This window comes from Telmatherina bonti (assembly GCF_933228915.1).
Source record: "Telmatherina bonti genome assembly, chromosome: 9".
NCBI classification, from domain to species: Eukaryota; Metazoa; Chordata; class Actinopteri; order Atheriniformes; family Telmatherinidae; genus Telmatherina; species Telmatherina bonti.
The window spans coordinates 22,161,796-22,186,452 of NC_136627.1; the positions used below are offsets into that span (position 1 = coordinate 22,161,796).

At 38.2% G+C, this 24,657-nt stretch overlaps 1 protein-coding gene across 1 annotated transcript in view; it reads right to left on the bottom strand.

Annotated features, from left to right (window-relative positions):
- The window catches only part of cbl (Cbl proto-oncogene, E3 ubiquitin protein ligase), a gene marked incomplete at both ends in the record, with an annotated part of 37,641 nt that extends 20,857 nt beyond the window's left edge, over nucleotides 1–16,784 (bottom strand). The window contains 2 exons of the mRNA XM_079246460.1: nucleotides 7,781–8,028; nucleotides 16,638–16,784. Coding sequence (XP_079102586.1) covers nucleotides 7,781–8,028; nucleotides 16,638–16,784 — 395 coding nt within the window. The remainder of the gene's footprint in view (nucleotides 1–7,780; nucleotides 8,029–16,637) is intronic.
- Nucleotides 16,785–24,657: the final 7,873 nt, after the last annotated feature.

Below are 24,657 nucleotides of genomic sequence, written 5' to 3' on the forward strand. Positions count from 1 at the left end.
TTATGTGTCTGCATGCACACATTTGCACAGACAACTTCTTCAAGCTACAAGTGTAGGAAAATATAAAATATATATGAAATATAGACCGAAGCTGACCCCCACACCTTAACTCAACTATTATTTATAGAGCATTTTAACATGTCAGTTAAAACAAAGAGCTGAACCTAGAAGTAAAACATTTAGAAATAAAATAAAGTGCAGACTGAAAACAGAAACATCATCAGTGAAATTATTAAACAGTAAAACCAATAAAACAATTAACGCGATAAAACAAAAGGAAAACCAGGAAACCAGGTCTAATGCTGTATTGAAGGCCAGATGATAAAATTGGGTCTTCAGGTGGATTGTAGAAAATGGACAATGATTGGGATTCTCTAATCTGAAGCTGTAAAGAATTCTATACTTTAGGAGCAGTGAACGCAAAGGCTCCATCCCTTCTGAGCTTTCACCTAGACCGTTGTACCTCAGCTGATCTGAGGCATCGGGTGAGTGACGAAAACAACTCAGATAGGTACAGATGGAGCAGACCATTTAGGATAAATACAAATGAAATAACCTCAAAATGAACTCTAAAATGGATGAATGCCATCTTCTGAAGGATGAAGATGGCCCCTACTGTGATGGCCACTGAAGATGGCCACTACCACTACTGTGGTAGCCATTGGCAGGGTTCCCACATGTGAGTTAAAATTTGTATGCGTTGGAAACACGAAAACAAAATAGTTGTGTTGTGTTGTTAGAGCTATTCACTCTGGGACATAAGAGCATTTTTATTTCCACAGACAAAACATCCAAACATGCTTTGAAAATGCTCAAAATGCGCTTTTTTGAGCTTTGGGTAGTGTTTAAGGTGTTAATACATTTTTTCCAGACTCCAAGTCTATCTTCTGTCTATATAATCAATGTTGATTGCACAATATGTATGCATGTGTGACTGCTGAGAGAGAGATGTTGCTTAATGGTCCTCTTATTTTTTCCCACAATAATGGCAATAAAGTTATCTTCTATTCTAAAATGTCATGGCCTGGGCCTCTAATTCGTTTGAGCTGTATTAAGAGATTACATCAAATTCTGTTTAGTTTGTTAAAGTTAAGAACAAGCTGTTTTCATACTTACGCATTTCCTTTGTGGTTTCAACTACAGCAAGAGAAAACAGCAGGTGACTTAACAGTGTTCTTTTCAACGTTTCACTTCCACTGGAAACAATATATCAGTTATTTGTCATGTTAAGACCTCTGTAGAGGTAATGTATAACACCAAAATTATAACAATGTCTACTGATAAAACAGGGATGAATGATATTCATGCAAACTTTTAACTAAATCAATTTAATCTGACATAATCTTAACGCACTACTGCATTTCCAAATGACTCCATGCAATACTACAAAAAGATTTCCTACAGTATGTTTTGCTTTAGAGATAAGATGAGTTTTCAGATATTCAAAGTAAAGTCAAAATGAAGCGCTGTGCTCAAAGCGACTGACCTTTGTTTTACATAGTTGTCAAGCACATACAAAGAATAGGAAGTCAAAAGTTAGGACAGCAGCAAAAGAGGAATAAATTAAGGGTGCATCACATCAGGAGAGTCTCCTAGACCTGGTGTGATTGGGGACTCGGCTCAGTAGTAGGGGGGTGTATCCATGCAGACCGGGATCGCGTTCACGCTGCACTTTGGTCAAACGAGCCAAACTACTAGAATAATATGTCCCCATCCTCACCAAGGTGGCGCGCTGCACTAGTATTTAGCAAAAGAGAAGACAAGACCCGTGTGAAGAAAAAATGTTTCCCCCACTTGCGAGCTAAACCTGGAGCACAAAACTATCGCTGTTTTTCTTTTTTTTAAAAAAATTTTGTCTTACGCAATTATTCCGCAGAAATACACTGCATCAATCGGCACAGTATGAACAACAGGACCCTTAATGCCATTGCTACCCACGATGCAATACTACACTAAATGCAGGAAGTGACTTCTTTTGTAGTCCGCCTCCTGTTTTTAGTTTGTTTGAAATGGATCGAGACCTGCGTTTGTAGGTGGACCGAGTCCACTTCCTTGATCAGAGTCAGAATTTGTTTGTTGCATTCACAGCTCCATAAATGAAGCAAACTTTCTGAGCAAACTGACTGATACTCAAAAAAAAAAAAAAAAAAAAAAAAAAAAAAAAAAAAAGGCTGATGTGAATGTGCCCTAAAACATTTGCAAGTTTATGGGGTTAAGTATAACATTAACACTTTTCTTTTCAGTTTCTAACAGGACTAAAGTGCTTCCTGTAAACCAGGGGTGTCCAGCTCAGGACCTGATGGTTGCAATCCTGCTGGTTTTTCATGCATTTCTGCTTCGACACAGCTGACTCAAATTAATAAGTCATTATGCTTACATTCATAGGCTGTTAGACGCATTTGAGTCTGTTAAAGCAGGAATACACACAAAAACCTGTAGGACAGCAGCCCTGCAAAAATGAATGAGCAATTAATATCATTAACAAACATCTTTTAATCCATGTTTTAAGGCTTTGAGACCACTGCAACAAATTGAGTGAACTCCAGCATAAATTTGTATAAAATAGGTATTAAGGCTGTAACGATTAGTCGACAAAGTCGACAACACAAAATGCATTGATGCGAAATTTCATTGTTGATGCGTCGCCTTATAAACGCCTGTAACGGCTTTGCTAATTAAACACTGCGCCAGACAACTTAATGCCAGTTACCAACCACAGCTTTTTCGACAGTATGAGAACTCTAAACACCAAGCAAATGGCGCAAAGCACCATAGGAAGTGCTGGGGGGAGTATTGTCATTTTGTGGAGTGTCTTTGTTTAAACAACAAAGAACAAACTGATGGCGGCGCAACCTATTTTCAAAGTTTGGGGATATTTCACACTAAACAAAGTGTCAAACAGGTGAAATATGTAGTCTGCCACGCAGAGTTGGCATACCACGGCAACACCACAGTCATGGATGAGCATCTGAAACTAAAACACCCCGGAGTTGTGGTTTCCAGCATTCCAGATGGCAAAGTTAGCGTTACCGAGCAGTAATGTGTTGTTGTTACCTCTGTCAAAGAGGTTATGTTTTTACCGGCGTTTATCTGTTTGTTTGTGTTCAAGATAACTCAAAAAGTTATAGATAGATTTCATTAAATTTTTTAGGATTTGTTGGAAATGTGAAAAGGAAGAAGTGATTTAATTTTGGTGGTGATCCGGATCACCGTTTGGATTCAGGAATTTTTTTTAAAGGATTCTGGCCCTTGTTTACTTTACAAAACAGGCTTTTTCAAGATGTAAATAATCATTTCAATGCAATCCTACAAAATTAAGATGTTAAAATATTTTATTTATTTAGTTTTCCTTTGAGGCAAATTCTGTACAGCTTGGATATGACACTGTAGCTAAGTTTTAATGTTTAAAAATAAATTAGTAATAAGCTGTTAAGCTAAAATTTATTATTTATCTGGTGCAGGAGTCATTCTTTCAACTTACTAAAGGACATTATGTTGGGACTGACTAGGAATCAAGGTGACATTCATATGATGCAAATGAAGAGTGGGGTAAAACATAAAAAAGAGCTGTGTCAACTGGAAGCACAGATGGTGGGCATGACAGAAATAATAGTGACTAAGCAACTAATTGAAAAGATTATTTACAAATTAGTTGACTATTAATATAATCGTTAGTTGCAGCCCTAATATGTATTGACACACAGACAACATTGCGGAGCATCTGCCCAACCTACTGAGCCTACTGTAGATCACATGAAAAAGCATGCATACAGCTGCACTTTTGATGAAAATGCTAAAACAGAAAGGAAAATACAAATTTAGTAGTGGAGCAAAATAACCATTTTACAATTAATTATTACGCCATTGAGGAATTGTATTTGTTTAGAAAATGGACTTAAAGATGCAGCAGTTTTTTTTGCTGCATTTTTATTATCCAATCTCCAGGTATTTACCTTTTATCAAGCAGCTACCTAATGTCAGGAAATAAAAACGAACAGATCCAAATTACTATTTAAAAATACTTAACAATAGTCCAGCTGCAAGGAAGGTTGAATGAGTAAAAGCTTGAGGAAGTTGCTAACCATTGTAAGATCACAGAAGCATGTCTGGAATGCATTTTCTATTGTGTCAACATCTAATGTAAAAGCAGACAATAAAAGAGGCCAGGGGAGTTAAAAACATTTGGAAGAAAGGATGGCCAATTTCATGTAAACCAAAGAGTAAGAACTAGATTTTGCATGTTTAGATAATGTTGCAATTTTGCAGGCACAAAAAGAAGAAGAAGAAAAAAAATTTAGGATGTGAAAACATCAGTATATCTCTGCCTCTAAAAAAATATGCTAAAAACAAGCCAACTCTCATAATGCCCAAAGAACCAAACCCCACCCCCCTTCCAAAAAAAGAAACAGGTGAAGACAATAAAAAGTATAAAAAGGGAAAACAATATATGATGGACAATACAGCTCACATCTTCAACATTCTGTTGTGTGGTCTGTCTCGCCGTGCAGCTGCATCACCCTGCAGCCTAAAAGCTCACCACTTCCTGTAAACAGCTGGACCTATGAATGGCAGCAAAGCTAAGCAGGATGATCAAACAAGCTCTGGAGAGGTCAAAGCGGTATCCGGCTCGACCCACGAAGATGAGGGTAGGGGTTCTTTTGTGAGCACTCACTCTTAACCTGACAGTACGTTTCCTCAGCAACCGCAGAGTTAAATATTAAACATACATGTGTGACTGCAAAAAGGGTTACCAAAAACAAAGTCCAAAAATCAAATGCCAGTTTAAGAAGCCAAGTTTGTCTGATTGCTTTTAGCTTCCATTCACCCAAAGACAGTTTTTTATTAAGTTACCAAATTTACTATAAATGCAAGATAAAAATCTAAGGGTTAATCTAGACAAGATTTCTTTGAATTTTCTTCACATGATATTAAAAAAACAAAAATCATTCTTCACTTTGGCAGAGTTAAAAACAAAATTTAGTGAAGACTAATTTGTGTGGGGGTCTTCCACAGCTTGAGGCCATAAATGTCTGTGCTGTGTATAGCTAGAAGAGGAAGCAAATGAAGCAAAGAAGGAGGAAGTGCTGGCTACGTTTTATTTTTAACTCTGAATACGGGCCACGAGTGTTAATAATCAACTCTTTCAGACAGACTCATTTTTATTCTTCGTTTCTAGGACTGTAGGAGACAGTTTAAACATTCAGTATGCATATAGTTCCACGCAAATGGCAGAAACTAAGGAGTTTTGCTCAGTAAAGAAACAATACTACACTCTTTCTACCCTTTAATTCTACAACTCTCAATCGGTGCACTTCTTAAGGGAGCAGTGAGCTAGATAAATAAAGGGCCTAAAACCCTGGGGAAGACAAGAAGTTTGCACGGCACCACAATAGCAAGTCCACCCACATTGAAACTAGATCTCTGATGACAAATTTGGATACATAGCTCTGAGCTGAAAATACCTACTAAGTAGCGTTGAGCTCCCATTGTCGTTTGAGTCAATAACTATCAATAACTGATGCTGACAGAGATCTCAGAATAATTAGCAGAATTTTAATAGTTCAATTAAATGAAGAAAAAAAAGCTGTGATTTAAGTATGTTGTGTTGTCAAGAATTGAAATCAACTTTCTATATATCAAACTCTATGCTACCTTAAAGACATATTTATCTCTTCCTGGCGGCTTAATGTCATTGGTTGATTCTATAGAATTCTTAAGTGGACTGATACCCATTGGTTAGCGTCACAGCCACTGCCTTCTCTATTCAGACAATAGCTGTCTTTGTGTGTAATGCCTAGACACAGTGTGCGTGTTTCCTCAACTTCAAGCAGGAATTTCTTTGCTGTGCAGCCTCTCTGTGCAGAGAAGTGATGATGAAATTTCTTTCAAACTCAAAAGTTGTTACAAAGGCAAAAAAAACCCAACTTTATTGGTCTGTGATGAATAAACAATGTGCTGAAATAAATACTTCCTCTTCTCTTTGGTTTCCTAAGTGGTTTCTCTCTTTTTTTCCCCTCTCATGTCTGCAAGACTTACAGTCATGACAGATGAGAAAGAAGAATCTCACTGAGGAACTGAGTAACAAGATGAGGATGTCTCTTTTGGGACAGGCTAGGTAAAGCCCATTTAATTTTTTTCTCAAAATGAGAAAGTATTCTATATGTGGTGCAGGTCATATGGACGTATAGAAAAAAGAAAACTAATCTCTCAATTCAAGTCAATAAGCATAAATGTAGATGAAAACAATGGAATTATATTATGTTGAATTCTTATTTACTGCAAAAATGTCTTTTCTCCTCCAGGGCATTCTGATCTAGCAAACAAATAAAAAAATATTCTAAACATCTCCAGAGACACATGAATGATCGCCATAAGCTCCACTCCTGCTTTACCTCCAGCACAGCCAGAAGGCATTTCAATCTCTTCTTTAAAAAGTCTCAGAGGCATGACATAAATCCAAACAAGGCCACACATACTGTACAACACGCACAGACACTTGCACACTACAAACGCAGCAAACTACAGAGGAGTACTCTGGGCAAATTGAAGCTGTCCTAAAGTTTATATAAATTAAAGAGTTCCATCAATCTATCTACTTTATTGTCATTGCAATAAAATACAATAAAATTAAGGTAGCAGCTCTTGTGTTAAAATAAATGAAAAGGCTCTAAAGCTTTCCAGTCCACAGCACCGCTGGCTCATTTGTTTCAGATCATCTCACTAATAGGGGAGTTTGTTCTGGTGGCTGACCAGAAAATACAATGACGTTCATCTTTTTACTTTTTTTTTTTTTTTTTTTTTTTTTTAATTTAATTCATCACATAACAAAATATTTAGTCTTTGCCAAGTATTATACATTCAAAGTAGTACTGTGGAACGGTCCCTCTCCAGCACAACTGACACTCAGACACACAAGCTGTCATGATTAAAAATGCCATCTTATATTTTCAAAGCATGTTCAGTCAGAGGCTTCTTCAGCTGGAGGCCATTCCTGCTGACAGAAGTGCTGTTACACACAATGACTGCTTTATGAATAGTAATGACATAGAACGGATTCTTCAAGATGCAAAGCAATTTTCCTGTTTGTAATAATTTAAGTTTTACTCTGTTCCATCACAGAATAAAGATTGCTCCTTACGCACACAGACAGCTAAATTCAGTGTATGGAGAAAACAATGTTATAGATGGTGCACTTGTGTCTGAAAATAACTATGAAAAACACAGCAAAGTGAGCAGAAAGGGAAATTGGTACAAAAATACAATTAAAATATACATTAATTATATTAATTTCATGAACCAGCTCCATTTCTTATTGTAAGATGGCGACTTATTTTAGAACATAAAGGAAATGCTGCATTTATAGGCAGACAGAGTAAAAGACACGTCAAGTGTGGCAGCTACAGAACAAAATCAAGTAGATGGTGGAGATAGAGATGCACAGAAACAAAGTGACAGGCAGCTGTAGAATGAGCACCATTCTCACCACATATGCTCAAACCACAACATCTCTCCTCTTGTTTTGATACATCTTGAGCTACAACCACTCTGCGGGCTGGGCATGGGTGCCATTGTTCACTTGGTGTCTGTCATAACTGTCATTCAGAATAAACTGCTGAAGCCCTCTCACACTAAATTCACCCATGTCAGATGAATTTATTTAAGATAAAAAAAAAAAAAATCACCATGTCTCAGCAGTAATGTTTGTGAAATGAACAGAATGAGCGAATGGAGCCATTTCAAGACCAGTTGCAACATCCTGATGTGCTCCCGTGTCACTAACCTGGGCTGGGAATTCTCTTCATACATGCGCTCCTTGCCCTCCTTGAACAAGCTGATGGTCTGCTTGGTTTTCTTGGTAAGGTTCTCCATGAAAACCCGGAAGTACTCGTTGTCCCCCAGAGTTTCCATTTTGCCTTCGTAGCGAGACAAGATGGTACGCAGGTGCTGGTAGGTGTCTGGCAACAAGTCCAGGATATATGGGGGGCTGTTCTTTAGAGCCAGTTTAGGGTTTTGGCAAAGCCGCACCACCTGCAGAACGGGAGGATGTGAGGGGGAGGACAAAACACAGTTACAGATAAGAAACAGGTTTTGAAGCGTATGTGAAAAGAATGACAAGAACGAATTTGAGTTAGAAACTTAAAAGTGAAAACGGGTAAAGAAGAGACAAAAAGACCATGAGAGGAATGTATCACATCATTTTAATTCTACATATCAGCCATACATCTACATACAATTTCTTTTATGCACATCGCTCTTCAGTAATAAAACACCACACTTTGATGCACAATATTTCCAGGATGCAATCAGAATATATTATGACAACATAGACTAAGAGAACATTCCTTAAAAGCTTTATCAAGCCTGAGCTTTCAGACTATACATAATGTAAAAGACAACACAAAGCGAGCAGCACAGATTCAGTCCCTCGCTGCAGCATGACACACTATTCTTCCATATAACTACACTAAAAATACTGAGGTTGAAGAGAAAAAGGCCACAGCTGCAGTTATCCAGAGTTTGTTTTTGTTGTGAAGCTAATTATCTTCAGTTTAGTGTTCATGATTTTCCTGCAGAGTGGGAATGATCTTACTAAAACCGTTTTGCCTATCCTCAAAAAGCACACCTGAATTATTTAGTCCTTTTGCATATTTGGAGAGTCTGTTGTGTTTAAACTTTCTAGTTTTCGATCAGCAGATCTTCTGCCTCAAAAACCCCTTCTCCTTACCCAGCATTTTGGTTGCCATTAGAATTTGAATCGCTGAAGCACAGACTACTGTTATGAAAACGTGCATGTTAAAATGAAGGCACTTAAACAATATCAGAAGGCTGTAAAATATTAAGCCATCAATCAAAATAAGAAAAGATGCTTCATAAATCATTCATTTGGACTGCCACTGTTTAAAGTCATACATGGTGGTATGTTGGAGTGAAACACTTGATCTTTTGTAATGTTCAACCTTCTATCACCCATCTCACTGCATCACTGTATTGGATCCCAAACATTTTTTTGAGCATTACAAAGACAAAGGTGAAAAGCCTGGAACACTCTGCCATGAAGGACACGGCGGCAATTATGTACCACTGGAAGTATTCATATCCAACCCATCTGTTTGACTTTACAGCTGCATAACATCCACTTCAGGCTGTCATTTCCTTCTGTGAGCCTGAGCTTATAAAGAGCTTGACTGTCAGATTCAGTAGTGACCAAACAATCGTGTATCAGCAACAGGACATGGCTCATTCTTTGTAGAACAGGCCAAATTATTGTCTACTAATCATGTTAGCATGTAAGAAAGAAATTTGGCAGGAAGCGCATAAGAAGAATGTTGCTCCAAATATACTTGCTTCTTATTTATGAGTGTCAGCAGTTTGTCATCATTGGAAAATGAGACTTCAAAAGACTTCGAAGGGCTTGGCTTATTAATCACCAGCAGAAAAACAACCCACTTATATACGAGTTAATATTCTCTAAATATATGAATCTATGCGCATTAACTTTAGCCTCGGTGTGTCTTCTTCATGAACCATGAATTATCTTCTAAAAAACTGGAAAAATTAGTTTAAAATAAAAATCTATTTACACTGATTAAGACAATCAAATCACAAGCCATCTTGATTAAACTGAGGTTTTCCTGTGGTGCTCTTTTTTTTAAAAAAAAATAATAAAGTAAAACAGTTGGGATAACAGTATAACAATCATTAAGAGCTATTAGATAGACTTCCTCTGTGTAGCACATTGCTAACATTATCAACTACTCAAAGCTGTTTACACCACAAACCATTATCAGTTATTAGGATAATGACATCATCTTATTCATCTGATTAAGACATCAAATGATGAACCAGTTGAGGTCATTGCACGAATCAAGTTGTTACCAAAGAAAAAAAAAAGAAGAAAAAAAAAAAAAAGAAATATGAAATACAAAAAAAGTCACAAATATTTTACAGTCAAACCTAGTGTGTCTGTCATTTCAGGAGATTTTGTAAATGCAGTCTCAAATTGGAGAAAAAGAGACTGGGTCATCCCTTCGTAATCACACAAGATTACTAAGTAAGAAGACAGCTTTGTGCAGTATAAACGTCCTTGTTTATTATACGGGAGCAGTGCACTTCCATCACACATAATACATGGATCAAACAGTTGGTCAAGGCCATCTTACATTTACTGATTTTTGGAAGAAGTCAGGTTTTATGCACTGCTGGGACTCTTTCAGCAAAAGTTTAATATCATTGTTGCCACTAGAGTATTTTTGCTGATGGATTCTGCCACATTTAAATCTCTACAGCATGAGGCAGTGTGAGTGGATCATTCTGTTGGCCCTAATGTAAATATAATTAAAGATGCAAACATTTTGTAAATTTTGGTGTTACAGTAAACGGTGCTGAAAATGAACAAATATAAAAACAATAAATCTGCAGAGCCTGAAAGGGCTTGCATTTAAAACCAGACACTAGAAATACCATAATTTAAGTCAACTCTGTTTGCATGAATGTGTAAATTGAATATGTGTTGTGCAAGCTCAATACACAAGTGCATTATGCTTTAACTTCTTGAACAATTATGGAATAGCTCTGTGTTCTTAAGTCTTTGTGTCTAGCTCAGCTTCCACTTGTTCTACTTCTAATATTTTTTTCTTTGCATATCTTCCTCAGTGCGATTGATTTTACAATGAGCTGGGCCAAGGTATTGCTCATCCCTTGAGCTTCTTTTGCAATCTTATCAGCATCTCTATGTAGGCTACTGGACACCTGCAGAAGTGCTGCTTTCATTTTTAAGCTCCTTTATGGTTTCTTGTGCAACTTTTCGGTTCTGTGTCAGGGCATCAGTGATTTTCTTCCTCTTTTGCTCATTTAGATGCATTCTGTATCTGGACCTTGCTGAAGTAGCAGATACAAGTAGTTCTTCTGAGGCGTTGTTTATACCATGATACTGAGACAGTAAAACACAAATGTTTTGTTGTGTTCTGGCCACTTGTTTACATGCCAACACCGTTTTGGGTGGACAAAACCGGAAAAGATTTCACAACAGAAAAGTGTATCTATCTTTTAGTGCAACGCAAATGCTATCATTATAAACTGCAACTAGAAATTTTTGACAACAACAATCTCTTTCATGTCATCGTGAACTTGCGCACTTAGACCCTGCTTAACCAGCGAAAAGCACAACAACAACAGCGGACCTCCGTGTCATGGTTGTACTGCTTACTCATTTTGCTGAAGAAAAAAACCTTTGACTAGCATAACATTTTTGCCGCCAGCGAAGACGCACAGGTTACTAGGTAACTCGCAGCTGGAATCCAACACTTCTGTTGTTGGATTTTCTGGTCTTACGTGGATAATCTAGGTTTATCATTGCAAAGTTTAACACCACAGGCCTGGCGTGCACATAATTTCTGTTCCTGTTTGAGTTTTATGTTTTCATACCACTTGAGTAATCCCCACCCCCCACCCCCCTACACAAAAAAAAAAGAAGTTTTGTGGTTTGTATGGAAACCCTTTAGTGTAAACGGGACCTGAGACAGATATTTTGAGGAATTCGCAATTAATGACAAAATCGCAGTCTAGTTGCTGGGAAATAGATGTATAATCCAGGTGCCATAAAGTAAGAGCCTTTCCACATTTTTGGATCTACCTGTGAAATTAGAGCTTTTCATTAACAGGCTCATCTACCTGCAGTGGAGATGAGCTAATTATATTCGGCTGGTTTAGTGGCTGGTTGGAACAGCTGTCGGACAGGACTTTTACTTTATACCTGGATTTTTCACCTCTGCTGGGCAATCACTGTGTCTTCCAGCATATTGCAGGCTTCCACTTCTTTGTTTACAGTGAATCCTCCACTGCCTCCACTGATGCTAATCCATGGGACAAAACAAGAAGTTTCTGACAAAACTGATAGCTCCTGATTGAGTAGTCTCATCCAGTCTACGCTCTTTGTAGATTTAATCCTTTTTATATATTTTTTTTAATGTAAACAAAAGACTGAACTTCTCTCATCTCTCTCACCAGCAGACATACTTCATGATCAACGCTGGTTTTGCAGAAACCTCTGCACTCGTTTTATCACATTTTTCTGGTAACAGACTGGGTGAGAATACACCCCGCTGGGGTCCTAACAGGCCACATGCCTAACTGTGGGACACTTTAAAGACGCATAACGGACTTGTTCGATGACACAGTGACATCCATCATGAGCATTTCTATTTATTGACAAAACTTACCAATATACTCTGACAAAAAAAAAAACAACAAAACCACTAAATGCATCCTCAATCATACCAAATTTATCGCAGCACATTTAACAGAACAAAGACCAAAATTACAAAACTGTTTGTGAATCATGTATGGGTATGATTATCTCTACATAATTCACAAAATCAATCATATGAATCACCTGATAAGTTCATATTTTACATCTAAAGTACAGATTACGCATAAATATGTACAATCAGCCGAAATTACAAATAATCGCAACATCAAACTACCCAGTCAAGCTTGAGCATAACTTGTTTAGTTATTTTGATATCTTGTCGAGAAAAGAGTGTAGGTCCAGATGACAGCCATGTAGAAATGCTTTATGGGTATAAGGGAGTCTTACTGAGCTGCTACATCAGGGGTTTAAAAAGATGTAGTTCCTGGATTTGTTAGCTTTCTCATTCGGTTAGAAGTGAGGTATACAGTCAGAGATGGACACACACTTTTAAGGCTCTCAGTTATTGGGAAGTTTACAAGCCATAGCTGGCTACAGAACACAAGTAGAATTTGTGCAGATTTAGTCAGAACAGTGAAGTCCTGTCTCCTTGCTGGCACATTATGGAAGAAAACATGCATGGCTTTCAAACCTTTCTCTAGTTGCCACATGGAGAAACCACCTTTGCAGGCATTATGTAGGGTGTGGAGGCCACAGTTCCCAACCACAATCAGCTGAGTCCTCTCATACTGCTCACGCTGCTCTTCTAGATGCAGTTTTAAAAAACTTCCACTTTCCATGGGTCTGTCCATGGAGACAGAGTAGCTTTTGCCAATACAGCTACTGCATCCTGATGGAAAACTGAGCGTAATTTTTTAAAGCATATAAAGTCTAGATTATATCTATCAATTGTAAAAACTCCAAACTACTGAACAGAAAACATGTTTTATATTTTACACATTTTTTGTTAAAAAAATAAAATGTATTCTGTCAGCTGCCTCTCTGTTGACTACAATACAATTTCACTTATAATGCAGCATTTTTGTACGTGTTATGTTTAAAAAAAAACAACAAAAAAAACCCAACCCCCCCCAAAAACTTTAGGTCTTCCATTTCAAAACAAAACAGCTATAGCTAGAATATCAGAATTATCTTCCTAATTACTTTGAAGTAATGCTGCAAATCCTGTTTTTCCAAAATCCATGAACTGGGATCCCACATATCTGGACTGAACTCGATCCTCTTTCCAGGAATGGACATGTAGGTGCAGTTGCTTTGTTTTAGTCTTTTGGTTGAGGGTCTCTTTAAACATCAAAGTAAAACTGTCCTCACTGACATGGGCTACGAGGAGAATAATAATGTGGGGAGCCAAATTTTGTTACATCGGCTGGTTCGTCTATACCACATGTAAAGTTTTTAGCAATTCCAGAGTTGGGAAGCATAGCTTGGAAAATATCTCCAACTCTCTCATTAGCCTAGCAGGATTTGTGTTTTGTTACACTTTGCAGGCACCATAATACTTTTACCTTAATTGAAATCACAATTTAAGATGATGCAATCAGCAAATCATAAAGAGCGCAATTTACATTACGCCATTCCCTGATTTGAGGTTCAAACCTGCAGCATCTACATTTTACAAAGCCACTCGCTTCATACGGATTTCCTGTCATCTTATATGGTACGCTTTTTATGAGTTTAAAAGAAAATGTGTCAAATATGTTTACATCAGACTTGCGTTGCGTTTAATTTCCCACATTCGCTTTATGTTATCAAACTCTCTCACAGCTGGTGAAAGGGAAAGGAGACAGCCACAGCGCAGAGAGGATAAAGTAACTGGGTGGTTGTACAGAACTATGGAGAAAGTGCAAGTTACTCTTTGTCCAAATATTCTTGTATGGGCTTTGCAACCTTAGGGGATGCAAAGCCCATCAGATGTTTCCTGGTAAGAAGGTACAACGCCTTAACATGTTAACAGGTTAGGCTCTGACCTCTGACAGGCAGCTACATTCAGCTGTGAAGTCATGGACTACACAGGTAGAACAAAGTCCTACGTCTGAAATATTCTGAAGTAAATAAAAATGGTTGCACAGAGTGGAGTTGCTCTAAATACACATACACCTCAGATCTCAGATAAGGTGTTGATGTTCATGAAATCCACAAAGAATATTGGAACTATGTTAAACTGTAATACGACTTAGAAATAACTAAAATGACAGTAGATTCAGCTTGATCTGCATGATGAACAAGAAGTTGTCTGCATAACAAAGTGTTTCCATATTCACCTCCCTTGGAGAGTTGACAAAAAAAAAAAAAAAAAGAAAAAAAAAGAATTTCTTTCTTGAGTTTCACGTGGTTGAAGCCACATACTCTTTGCTGGTTGTGCACCTGCTTGTGCACACGCATGTCTCTCCTTGTGTGAAGCATTGGGGTGAAGAGAAATGAGGAGTTGTGGTATAAATAGTAATCACGATAAATGGAAACAAAAACAGACTGTTTAGTTTTTACTACAAGGACAAAGTATGAAATGTAACCTTCAGCCTTAAGTGTTTTGGCAACAGGTTGCATCTTGTAGTTGGCAAGTTAAATCATTCACATCTCAACTTTACTTCCTTCTTACAATGGATCACTTCATATTTTGATGGCATGCGATAATCCACAACATCCTGCATCATGTACAAAATATATCTTTGCATGAATATTGGACAGAAGCTAGAATTTAAAAGCTTAAATTGCAAACTAAATCACAACTTGGTCAGAAAACTCAAATGTTTTTTTTTCCTGTATCATTCAGGCTTAGGGCACAGTGTGAGCACACCTTTAAACATACTAAACTTTGAACAATCAAGTAGTAATATATATATATATATATATATATATATATATATATATATATATATATATATATATATATACACACACATATCTGTATTAAAAATCATAAAATAAAAAATTGATGGACAAAATTGTCAACTTCCTTTAATAGGATTTTAAGAAATGTGTTTTGTATGTTTAATTTTAAAGACTCAAATACAAAAAGGGACTTTAAGTCAGAGAACTTCAGCAAAAAGAATTTAGAATAAAACTTTTAATAAAGTTATAATTGTAAGAATGGGTAATATGGGCAATGCATAAAACAACTGATAAAACTTTAGGCCATGCAAGGGAGGTGTTTCCAAAGAGTAACTGAATCATTATTGCAAAAAAGGTTTTGGTCAAATATATACCGGGCTGTGGTTGAACTTCAGGAAATGCAACACTGAATATCTAGTTCTATTTTAAACTATCTGGTAAGACCCCATCTAAAAATAGATGGGGTCTACCAGTCATTTCAAAAGGTAAGATACTCTTTTTTTTTTTTTGTCTTACTTTAATACCCTTTAGCTGCTTGGAGTCAGAGGAAACAGATGATCTTTTCAACATTCACCTGGAAAAGCTAAACTGACTATGCTTGTTTGTTTGTTTTTGTGATCCGCTGTCCACAGCCCTTTATGATGCACAGACATAGATATGAATTTACATTCACTGAGAACAAAAACCTGTGAAACACCAACATTTGTGCCACTTGTGTTCCTCACTGTTTACATCCGCAAATAAGTCCACTTCTTCATATTGATGGTGCAAAATTAAGTGGAAGGTGGTTTCTTTATATGGTTTTACAATCTCTTAACATTACAGCTCAAATAAATGCCTCAAATAGGAAGAGAGGAGACAAAAGCTGTTTGATTCTCACAGGAAATTGGAGGTCAAACTGCTTCTGACTTTTTTCCGAGAAGTAAAGCTGAGAGATGAGTCTCTTGTGAAAGAGCACAATTGGCCCAGTTACACAGACAAATTTAGTTTTTTTTTTTTCTGAATGATTTGTCGCAGTATTTACATGCTGACAGACAGCCAACTGTGCAGACTTAGCAGAAACTCTGTACAGGAGAGACATGACAGTAGTAGCAGCAACTACAGTATGGTGCCACAGTCCACAGCACTCAGTATATCAACATTTGAAAGACTACCTTTTAATTAATCGTTTAAGTGTCTGATAAACGTACGCATTTAATAAAATAAATTACGCTGTGAAACACGGAAGTGTTAACTATCAGGATTAGTCGATCAGATTTCGACTACGCTTGAAAACAAATGTGTTATAAGTAAAAAAAAAAACAAAACAAAAAAACAAACACTTTTGTACACTCCACAGTCGTGGGCTTAAGTTTACAGTCATGTCTGTGCAAGAGTCACTTTCTGTAAAGGTTGACACAAAACAAGAGGGTGAAGAGTTTAGGGCAGAAAGTTAGCTTAAGTGAGCTAACCACGTCCTCTCCCAGCTGACTTGCTAACCTAACATTAGCAACAACAGAAAGATTAGCTAGCTCACTGCTAGTTAGCCACAGGTAGCTAACAGTTGCATTAGACGTCCAAAACATTTGCTAACTCTTAAATATAGCTGATGATAGCAAACCTTGTCCATCAGTTTCCAGCATTTCTCCACCGTCTTTTTGTCCACGGTGCCGGGTTGATGATGGGGGTGGAGATGGTGATGGTGAGGCTGGAAGGCATCCTTCATCATTCCGATGATTCCCCCGCCTTTCTTCAGGTTTCCTGCCATATTCTGGCTCGGCTAGGTTCGGGCAGGCAGACAGACGAGGCAGGGCGGGGATTGGGAAGACCGAACCGCCGTCTGGAGTTAGCTCGTCCGGTCGACGGTGATCCCGTACCCCCCTGCGAGGACAGCGCCCGAGTGGCGAATCCGAGCCAGGGTCCAATGGGGGGGTAGACCGAGGGATGGGGGAACTATACACTAAAGGCTTCCATTAGTTAAAAAAAACAAAACAAAACATTAATGAACTCAATAACTGTCCAGACTTTAGATAAAACAAGCACAACGGCGACTCACACCCTGCGCAAGCAGCTTTGTGCTGCAGCTAGCTGCCCTGCTCGCCGTCGCTTTCTGCAGGGACCAACGCAGGCTAATTAGCAGCACACCAGATCTGTCTCTGTTCGCCCTCAGCTGGAGGACAATGGCACCCTTTCTCTGCCCAGACGTTTTGTGGACTCGAGTGTGTCCTTTCCTCTTGACAACCCCCGATGTTGTTCCCCTTTTTGTCAGCAGCAGCAGCTCTTTTCGCCTGCGCCGCGTTTTGACGGGAAGTTGAGTGGCTGTGTGACAGTGTCAGCGCTCCTCTGCGCACAGTGGGACTGACGACAGATACCTCTCACCGATGTTGGAGAGGAAGTTGCACTTAAAACTGCGAAAGCTTCGCGGTCATAAACGGGAACAAGGGTGAATAAATAATTGTGGTAATTAAACATTGCCCAGTATTTTCTGCTTCCCCAGTGACGTGTACGTACTTTCCTGTACAACCTCTTCCGTTCATCAACACCCCCCCCGCTCCAAGCTCCACGCCTGCTCTCTGCGCGGTCACGATCAATGGATGTAGTCGGGTGCGCGCTTCTGCCAGTACAGCGTCCATGAAACCTTTCAGAGATGTTAAACGGAGACATGAATTGTCTATGTGCGGCCTTTGGTCTCACTGACAACTCAGGGTATTCTGACAAACTCAAGGATGAGCAAACTCGTTTCAGGCAAACGTCAAAGGTTCCCAGTTCAAGTCGTGATTGGCTGTTTGAAAAGTCAATCAACTATCAATCAAGCTAGACAGCTGGTGCCATGGCAACTCACCCAGCAACAAGTACTGAGAAACAGAAGCTCATCTCCATGTAGTGTGTACAGACAGCTACATCAAAAGGAAACATGCCCCCAAAGAACAAGACAAGAAAGACCAAATGGAAAAAAAGCAGTAAAAAGTAACTCTGGTAGTTAGATTTTCTGTGTTTATAGTTTATTTTATGAAAAAGAGAATCGTGTATTAAATGCAAGTATTGTTGTCTTGTTGCAGGTGAAAATGACTTAGAGGGGAGGTATTGGCAAAGTCTTCTGGATTCTGCAGGAGCCATTCTGCAGGATCACACAGGTGAGATTTAATGAGACACTGAAGCAAAACTGGAAAAGTGAGATTTTTTAAAAATTGAATTTACCTTAATAATGATCACGTTAAGATATAAACACAACTCTCCTACATCACATTTGTGCATGTATCTGTTGAACTGATTTACTGCAGCTATACAGTGTGACACAGTTAGAATGATCTGCTCTGACAGGACTGACTTGAAGAGATGCATATGGGACATGGAGCAGATACTGCAGAGTGAGAGACAAGATCATAAGGACATCAGTTCTGGTATGTACAGTCTGAGCATGAATCAAAAATTAATTTGTCCTTTAATAATGTGAGCAAAGTGTTAGTTCCTCCAGGAGAGAGGGCATGTTTTCCAAGGTTAAAGTAATTTTTTAGGAACAAAAAGTCTAATTAGCAGGGCACCTAAGCTGATTGCTGCATTAGCTTGTACAAAGTGAGCAATGAAGTCTGACGTACTGCGACTTACATGGAATGTCACTGCAGACCTCAGTCGACAGTACAAAACCATGCAGGCAGAGCTGAGCAAGAAAGTAGAGAGAGTCTGGAGATGGAGGCCAGTCAGCTAAAGGAGGAACTTGGTCAGAGCAAAACTATTTTTAATGTCTATAGTTAAATGAGTCAAAACACAGAAAAGTGACTACCTTCTTGTATGTCTGTGTTTAGTGTTGTGTGAGGAAAAGCTGAATAAAGACAAAAAGGATCATAAGCAAGTGGAACTGGATAAGGATGCCGTCACAGAAGCCCTGAAGCACAAGCTGGAAAACATGGAAACTGACAACGAGAAAGTCATATATGTAAGTTAAAACACAAGTCAAGTCAAGTAAAAAGCATTACAAAGTGTATTAAAGAATGCAGTAACACATCTCTTTGGGTGGATCACACATCTTTGAAATGCTGTCTTCTGCCCCTTCGCTTTTCTGTCCTGTTGTGGTTTGAAATTTTCTTCTTGTGTGTGCTATAAACTTAGCCTTGTGCAAGCTCAGTCTGTGTTATACTGCAAAAACATGATGTGCGAGCATTAATTAATTAGAAGATAAAAACTAAAGCTTGAGTCTCCAAGACTAGTGCACTGAGACCAAGCTTTTGGGAAACTCATTCCCCAAGTCAGGTTTGTCATTTTAGTTGTGTCTCTTCAGTTGTCTTATTCTAGGCAGATCTATAATGAGGATCACACAGTCACCAGTTACATAATCAGATTTAGTGTTTGTCTGATAAGAATATCATGTGATTATGGAAACTTTTAGTAGCACAATAAAACATAAATACATTGTCAATATAATAGCTGCTGCAGTTTGTCTTTTTTTATTTAACCACTAGCAGCTGTGTCTTTGCCACATGACATTGAATGAGTTGGATTATTTATGACTTTAAAATGTAAAAAACAAAAAAAAAGAACATTTATAGCTATTGCTGTAATAATTTGTTGAACTGTCTGATATTAACCTCAGGCAAGTTGCATGCTCACCTCTGCACACTCCCTATTTTAAAACATGAAACAATATGTTCTGAAGGCACACTTTATGCTGTAGGGCATGTTGGAACAAGCTCTTTTATCTGTTTTAGGGATCTCAAACACACAAAATATTCATTTTACAATATCCACAATACACGTGTGACGTACACACTTATTCTACAGTATATGTGTTTATATTATAAAAAGAAAACATTTGAGAATAATCAGGACAATCGGGCCTGAAGGATGCAAATCAGAATCTTCCATTAAGACGTAACGGGTAAGGGATAAGGTCACTGCTGATTTTTCAGAGGTGCAGCATACACATACAAATTTTTAGGGCCAAGATTTTCAAAGGTAAGTGGTCAAGCAGCAAGCTTAGAGCTGCGTTCTAGGGCTCAGCCTCTGATTGTAGAGATAGGATTTTAATACGCAATTATCATTCCTCGCTTCTCTAGAACGAGACAGGATCTAATTAACATCAGCTTACTCCTGCAACTAATCGCAGATAAAGGTCTTAACTGAGGGGAGGGATGTTGGATTAGACAACTGGGTGACTTGGAGGGAAAACTCTCAGGTTGCATTTTAATTTCTTCTGGTGTTTTCTGCAGGAGACTCTGGATAGCTTGACTTCACAGCTGGCTGTGGCTCGACAGGGATGGGTGGAAAAAGATACCATTTTTAACCAAAATGACAAGGAACTGCTCTCTGAATTTTGTCTGAACGCCCTGGGCATTTAAAAGAAAGGACTCTTATAAAAGTCAGCATAGCTCGTTTAAAGTTGGAGCTTCAGTGTGTTTTTATTTTCACAGTAAATGGGAGGAAAAATTCATGTATCTGAAAATCATAAATGAACTTATTAGAGTAGAAAATAGCCCTTTCTAAGATTTGTGCATGTATTTGATATGAAAAATGCACTATGTGTAATGTAGTTTAATGCCCACTAGATGTAGCAAATGACTGCTTGTGGTCCGGGACATGAAGGCTGAACACTCAAAAGTTCTCAGCTGATTTTAGAGAATCACAATGTCTGCTATTCTGTAAGTGCATGATTTACTTGCAATGAGAGAAAACATTTTTAAGATGAATAAAATCATTTTGAGATTATATGAATGTGAGATGAATTTGATTGTAATTCGGTAAAAGCCGGTTGTAACTCAAAATGTTTTGTGCAGATGTACAGATGATGTCAGGTTTGTTTTAAAAGCCTAACATGATGAAATATTGTGTAACTGAACACACTGTTGAAAAAGGAAACCTACATATGCATCCAACATTAGGTAAGATAAATATAACAACAAAAGAAAAGGCTATCTAAGAGTTAATGATGCAGGAAATCTGATTTAGCTGGCCAGCAATGATAAGCCCTCACTTCCCCTGCAGGGGGGGAAAGATAACCAGAATTTACCTCCAAATCTGCCATTTATGCATCTTTTTCATGGCACTAGTGCTGCATTTTAACCTCACGTCTGTGGGTAATGAATTATTTACACTGGGATTAAAATAATTTTGTACTCTTAACGGCCAATTAAGGCATTAACTCAAGAGGCCTTTATCTGAAAACTAATATTTTCTCCTGAAAAACCACAAGGAGCTGCTGTCCTCATGAGGGGATGTGTTTCTGTTTGTTTAGAGCTTAATAAGACTGATTGCAGCCACCTGAGTAATGAACATGAGATAAGCACCATGCACCTATTAGTGAAGGGAACAGAAAAGTGATTTACTAATATGCTTTATATATTAAATCCTCAATGGAAAAGTTAGTACGAATATCTGCCAACATTGGAACTGGTGGAAGTGGTGGACCATCATAGTTGTTCGCCTATTCGAATAAAAATACATGATGAGTAGGATTTAAATAAGAGTAGATTTTCAGTACGCAGATATTCTGTATAATGCAATTGTGGAGAGGAAGAAGATGCTCTGGAGTCATTTTTCAGTCTTTAAATTACATTAAAAAAAAAAAAAAAACCTTCAACATGGACAATATATCCCAGTTTATGACTGTCTCATTTGCAAAAAATACAAAAAAAAACCAAAAAACAAAAAACAAAAAACACAAAAAACCTGGCCATTAATAGTATCTGTCCAGCTTGTGGGAAAATAATGCTGTGACAGAGCCTCCAACTGTTGAATCACATGCCTACACTGTGCCCATAGAGGCAAATGTAGCCTGGTACGATACAAAAACTTCTACACCTGCAGACACACTTTATCCCACTCAGCCCACCAATCCACACACAAATTCACTGTAATAAACGCTACATTACATGTGTCTCCATTCATCTCAGCTGGAATGAAAAGTGAAGCATAAAAAACACAAAGTAAATGAAGCTCAAATTTTATTTCTCTGAAAGACAACCAATGTCAAGATGTTTTGGTCAATATGTTCAACAACTGTCAGTGAACAAAAGGCTTCTTAACAGCCCTGAGAGCATTCTCACCTTGTGCAAAACTCTTGCACTCTGAATACCTTTTTTTTCAGCACAGAAAGAAAAATTACATGTCAATTGCAAAATAAACTGTAAGCTCCCTTAAAATGTTTACCTGTGTTGCTGTGAATTTGGTTCATCATTTCATGTGGCGCTCATTAGTGGCCTGTGTGGGGTGAATGTGAACAATGTATGATCTTAACTGTGGGACTTCTCCTGTCAGTAAAATGTGATGAATGGATGCAACAACTGCATTTAGAAAGGTGTAGAATCTGAATCCAAATTAGAATTAAAAGCTTTTATTGCCATTGAACCGGGATCCCAGCACAATGAAATTACTTCCAGTACAACCTGTCCAATAGGATCAGGCAGACTGAGGCAGCAGTCACTTGAGCGGCGCACCTTTTTAATCACACTAAATGTAAAGTCGTACACAAGGCAGGATTCATTGTTTGGCCTTCTAGTGCTGAACGCAGACCTTATGTTTGGGATGTGAAGAATTTTTTGTGATAAAATGCCCAGGACTTTCCAAAATACTTGCACAATAACCATCAACAGTAGGATAACTTGTATTGCTATGTGCTACTACTAGTAAGCTTGAGGATGAAGCAGCTTTTCGCACACCTCTGCAGGCACTCAATGCTCATCATGGGCTCCATAAATCCAACAGCAGCAGCAGCTAGACAGCAGTGAGCAGAGATACACTTAATTTATGGACTTGGAGCACCTGAGGCAGAAGGAGAAGCACAGGCATTTGAACTGGGCTCGACACAGCAGTGACGTTCAGGCAGAGCCGAGCGTTTGTGTGTTACGCTTTAAAACGCATGCTTAGTGTGTGTGTGTTGTAGATATGCAACAGGACATGCAGGAAATGGACAAAACAGATCATCTTTAAAGCTGCTGTGGAGAGAATTTTAGGCAGGCACTCAAGAGAGGAAAGGTGTAAATCTGAATCAAAGTGTAGAATCAGATGCAGGGGGGTTTACTCACCGTCCTGAGGAGACTGTGATATCGTCTAAAATCACAGTGATAGATGGACAACAAGCGAGTGGGTGCTTATATAGTACATGAGTGAGTTGTTAAACTCATTAGCCTCTGTTAAGACTTCCTACCCACGCAAATTCTTGTCTGTTCAAAGGATTCACAAGTGTGCAGACGCTACTTCAGTTATGGGAGAGAAATGAGAGGTAGATGCTTCAGATCCTTCTGGCTCCTTCACCAGTTATGTTAATGTCAGCCAGCAAGCCATACATCGCCACACTACCTCTCTGCATGAGTAGTCACAACAAACTGGTGCATTATCTGAATGTTTCTCTTGATTAAACGATAGAACTAAAAAAAAAAAAAAAAAAAAAAAAACTGCACTCAGAAACTACTCAGCATGACAGATGTAAACAGCTAGAAAGGTCAAACACATCAGAGCAAGAAAGAAACAAAAGCCAGACCCCCACAGAATGAAAATAGTTTTAAGAAATGTATTTATAATGGGGAAAAAAAGCAACTTAATGAAATAAAACATCTAAAATATAGCAGCCAAACCCTGCCAGCTTTTGCAGCGGTCTCCTGGAGAAGGTCGCCTTGTGTCTCAGTGGAATTTGTTTTAATTTTTACTCTACTGCTCTCCATGCCTTTGAGGTAATTGGCAATCTCATTCCAACTACGCTTGATTTAACACCCCTGTAAATGTTTTCAGCATTAAAGAAGTTCGCATTGAGAACAGCCAGAGCTTTCAGAATCTCGTGAGCTTCTTAGTGACAGTCAGTCAATGGATAGAAACGGTTTAGTTAAAAAACAGTAATGAAGTGGACCTTATTATTCTTTGACATAAGTTATTAAAGAAATACAGAGAATTTACATTAAATATTTCAGACAACTCTTTTTTTTTTTAAATGGTTCTGTTCAAAATCTGATGCTGAGTCTGTATGTTAACCTGTCAGAACATTGTACATAGAAACATTAAACACAGGGAATGTGCTCATGTTTTGTCATATTAACAGTGCTACTTCTGTAACTAAAAAGAACAACAACACTTTGGAATATTACTAAAAAACCCAGACTAAACTGTATGTACATACTTTTTTGGGTCATAAATGAAAACTAACATGACTGAAAAAACATGGAGGCAGTTTAGTTTGGTGACCGTGTCTATGAAATGAAAAAAGAAATAAATACAGGATAATTGAACAGCAAGGTGTCAGAATGAGCACATATAATAGCTACTGATTGATCACATTTAAAAATAGCAAATTATATCATTTTCATATTTCTGGCAACAAAATGGAGCAAATTGTAAGTATAAAAGAGCCGCTGCGGGCGACTTCCGAGCAGTGTGAAGGGAGGAGTCGACTTCTGAGGGATGGTGACTGACAACTTGATGTGCTGATTTAAAATGATGGACACATCAGAGATGAGTGCAAGGTGGTGCAGACATGTGAATGACCTCCGATTCTTACCGTGCAACAGTCAGGTTATCATAAAGTGACAGCTTCAATGAAGTCCAAGCAGCAATTGTGAGTCATGCGTCTCTGCAGTAGAAAGTAACCGGATCAAACGTATTCTGCTGCTGGTGGTTCGTTTTCGTGGTTTAGCTTCTTATCCAATTCAAATGAAGGCATC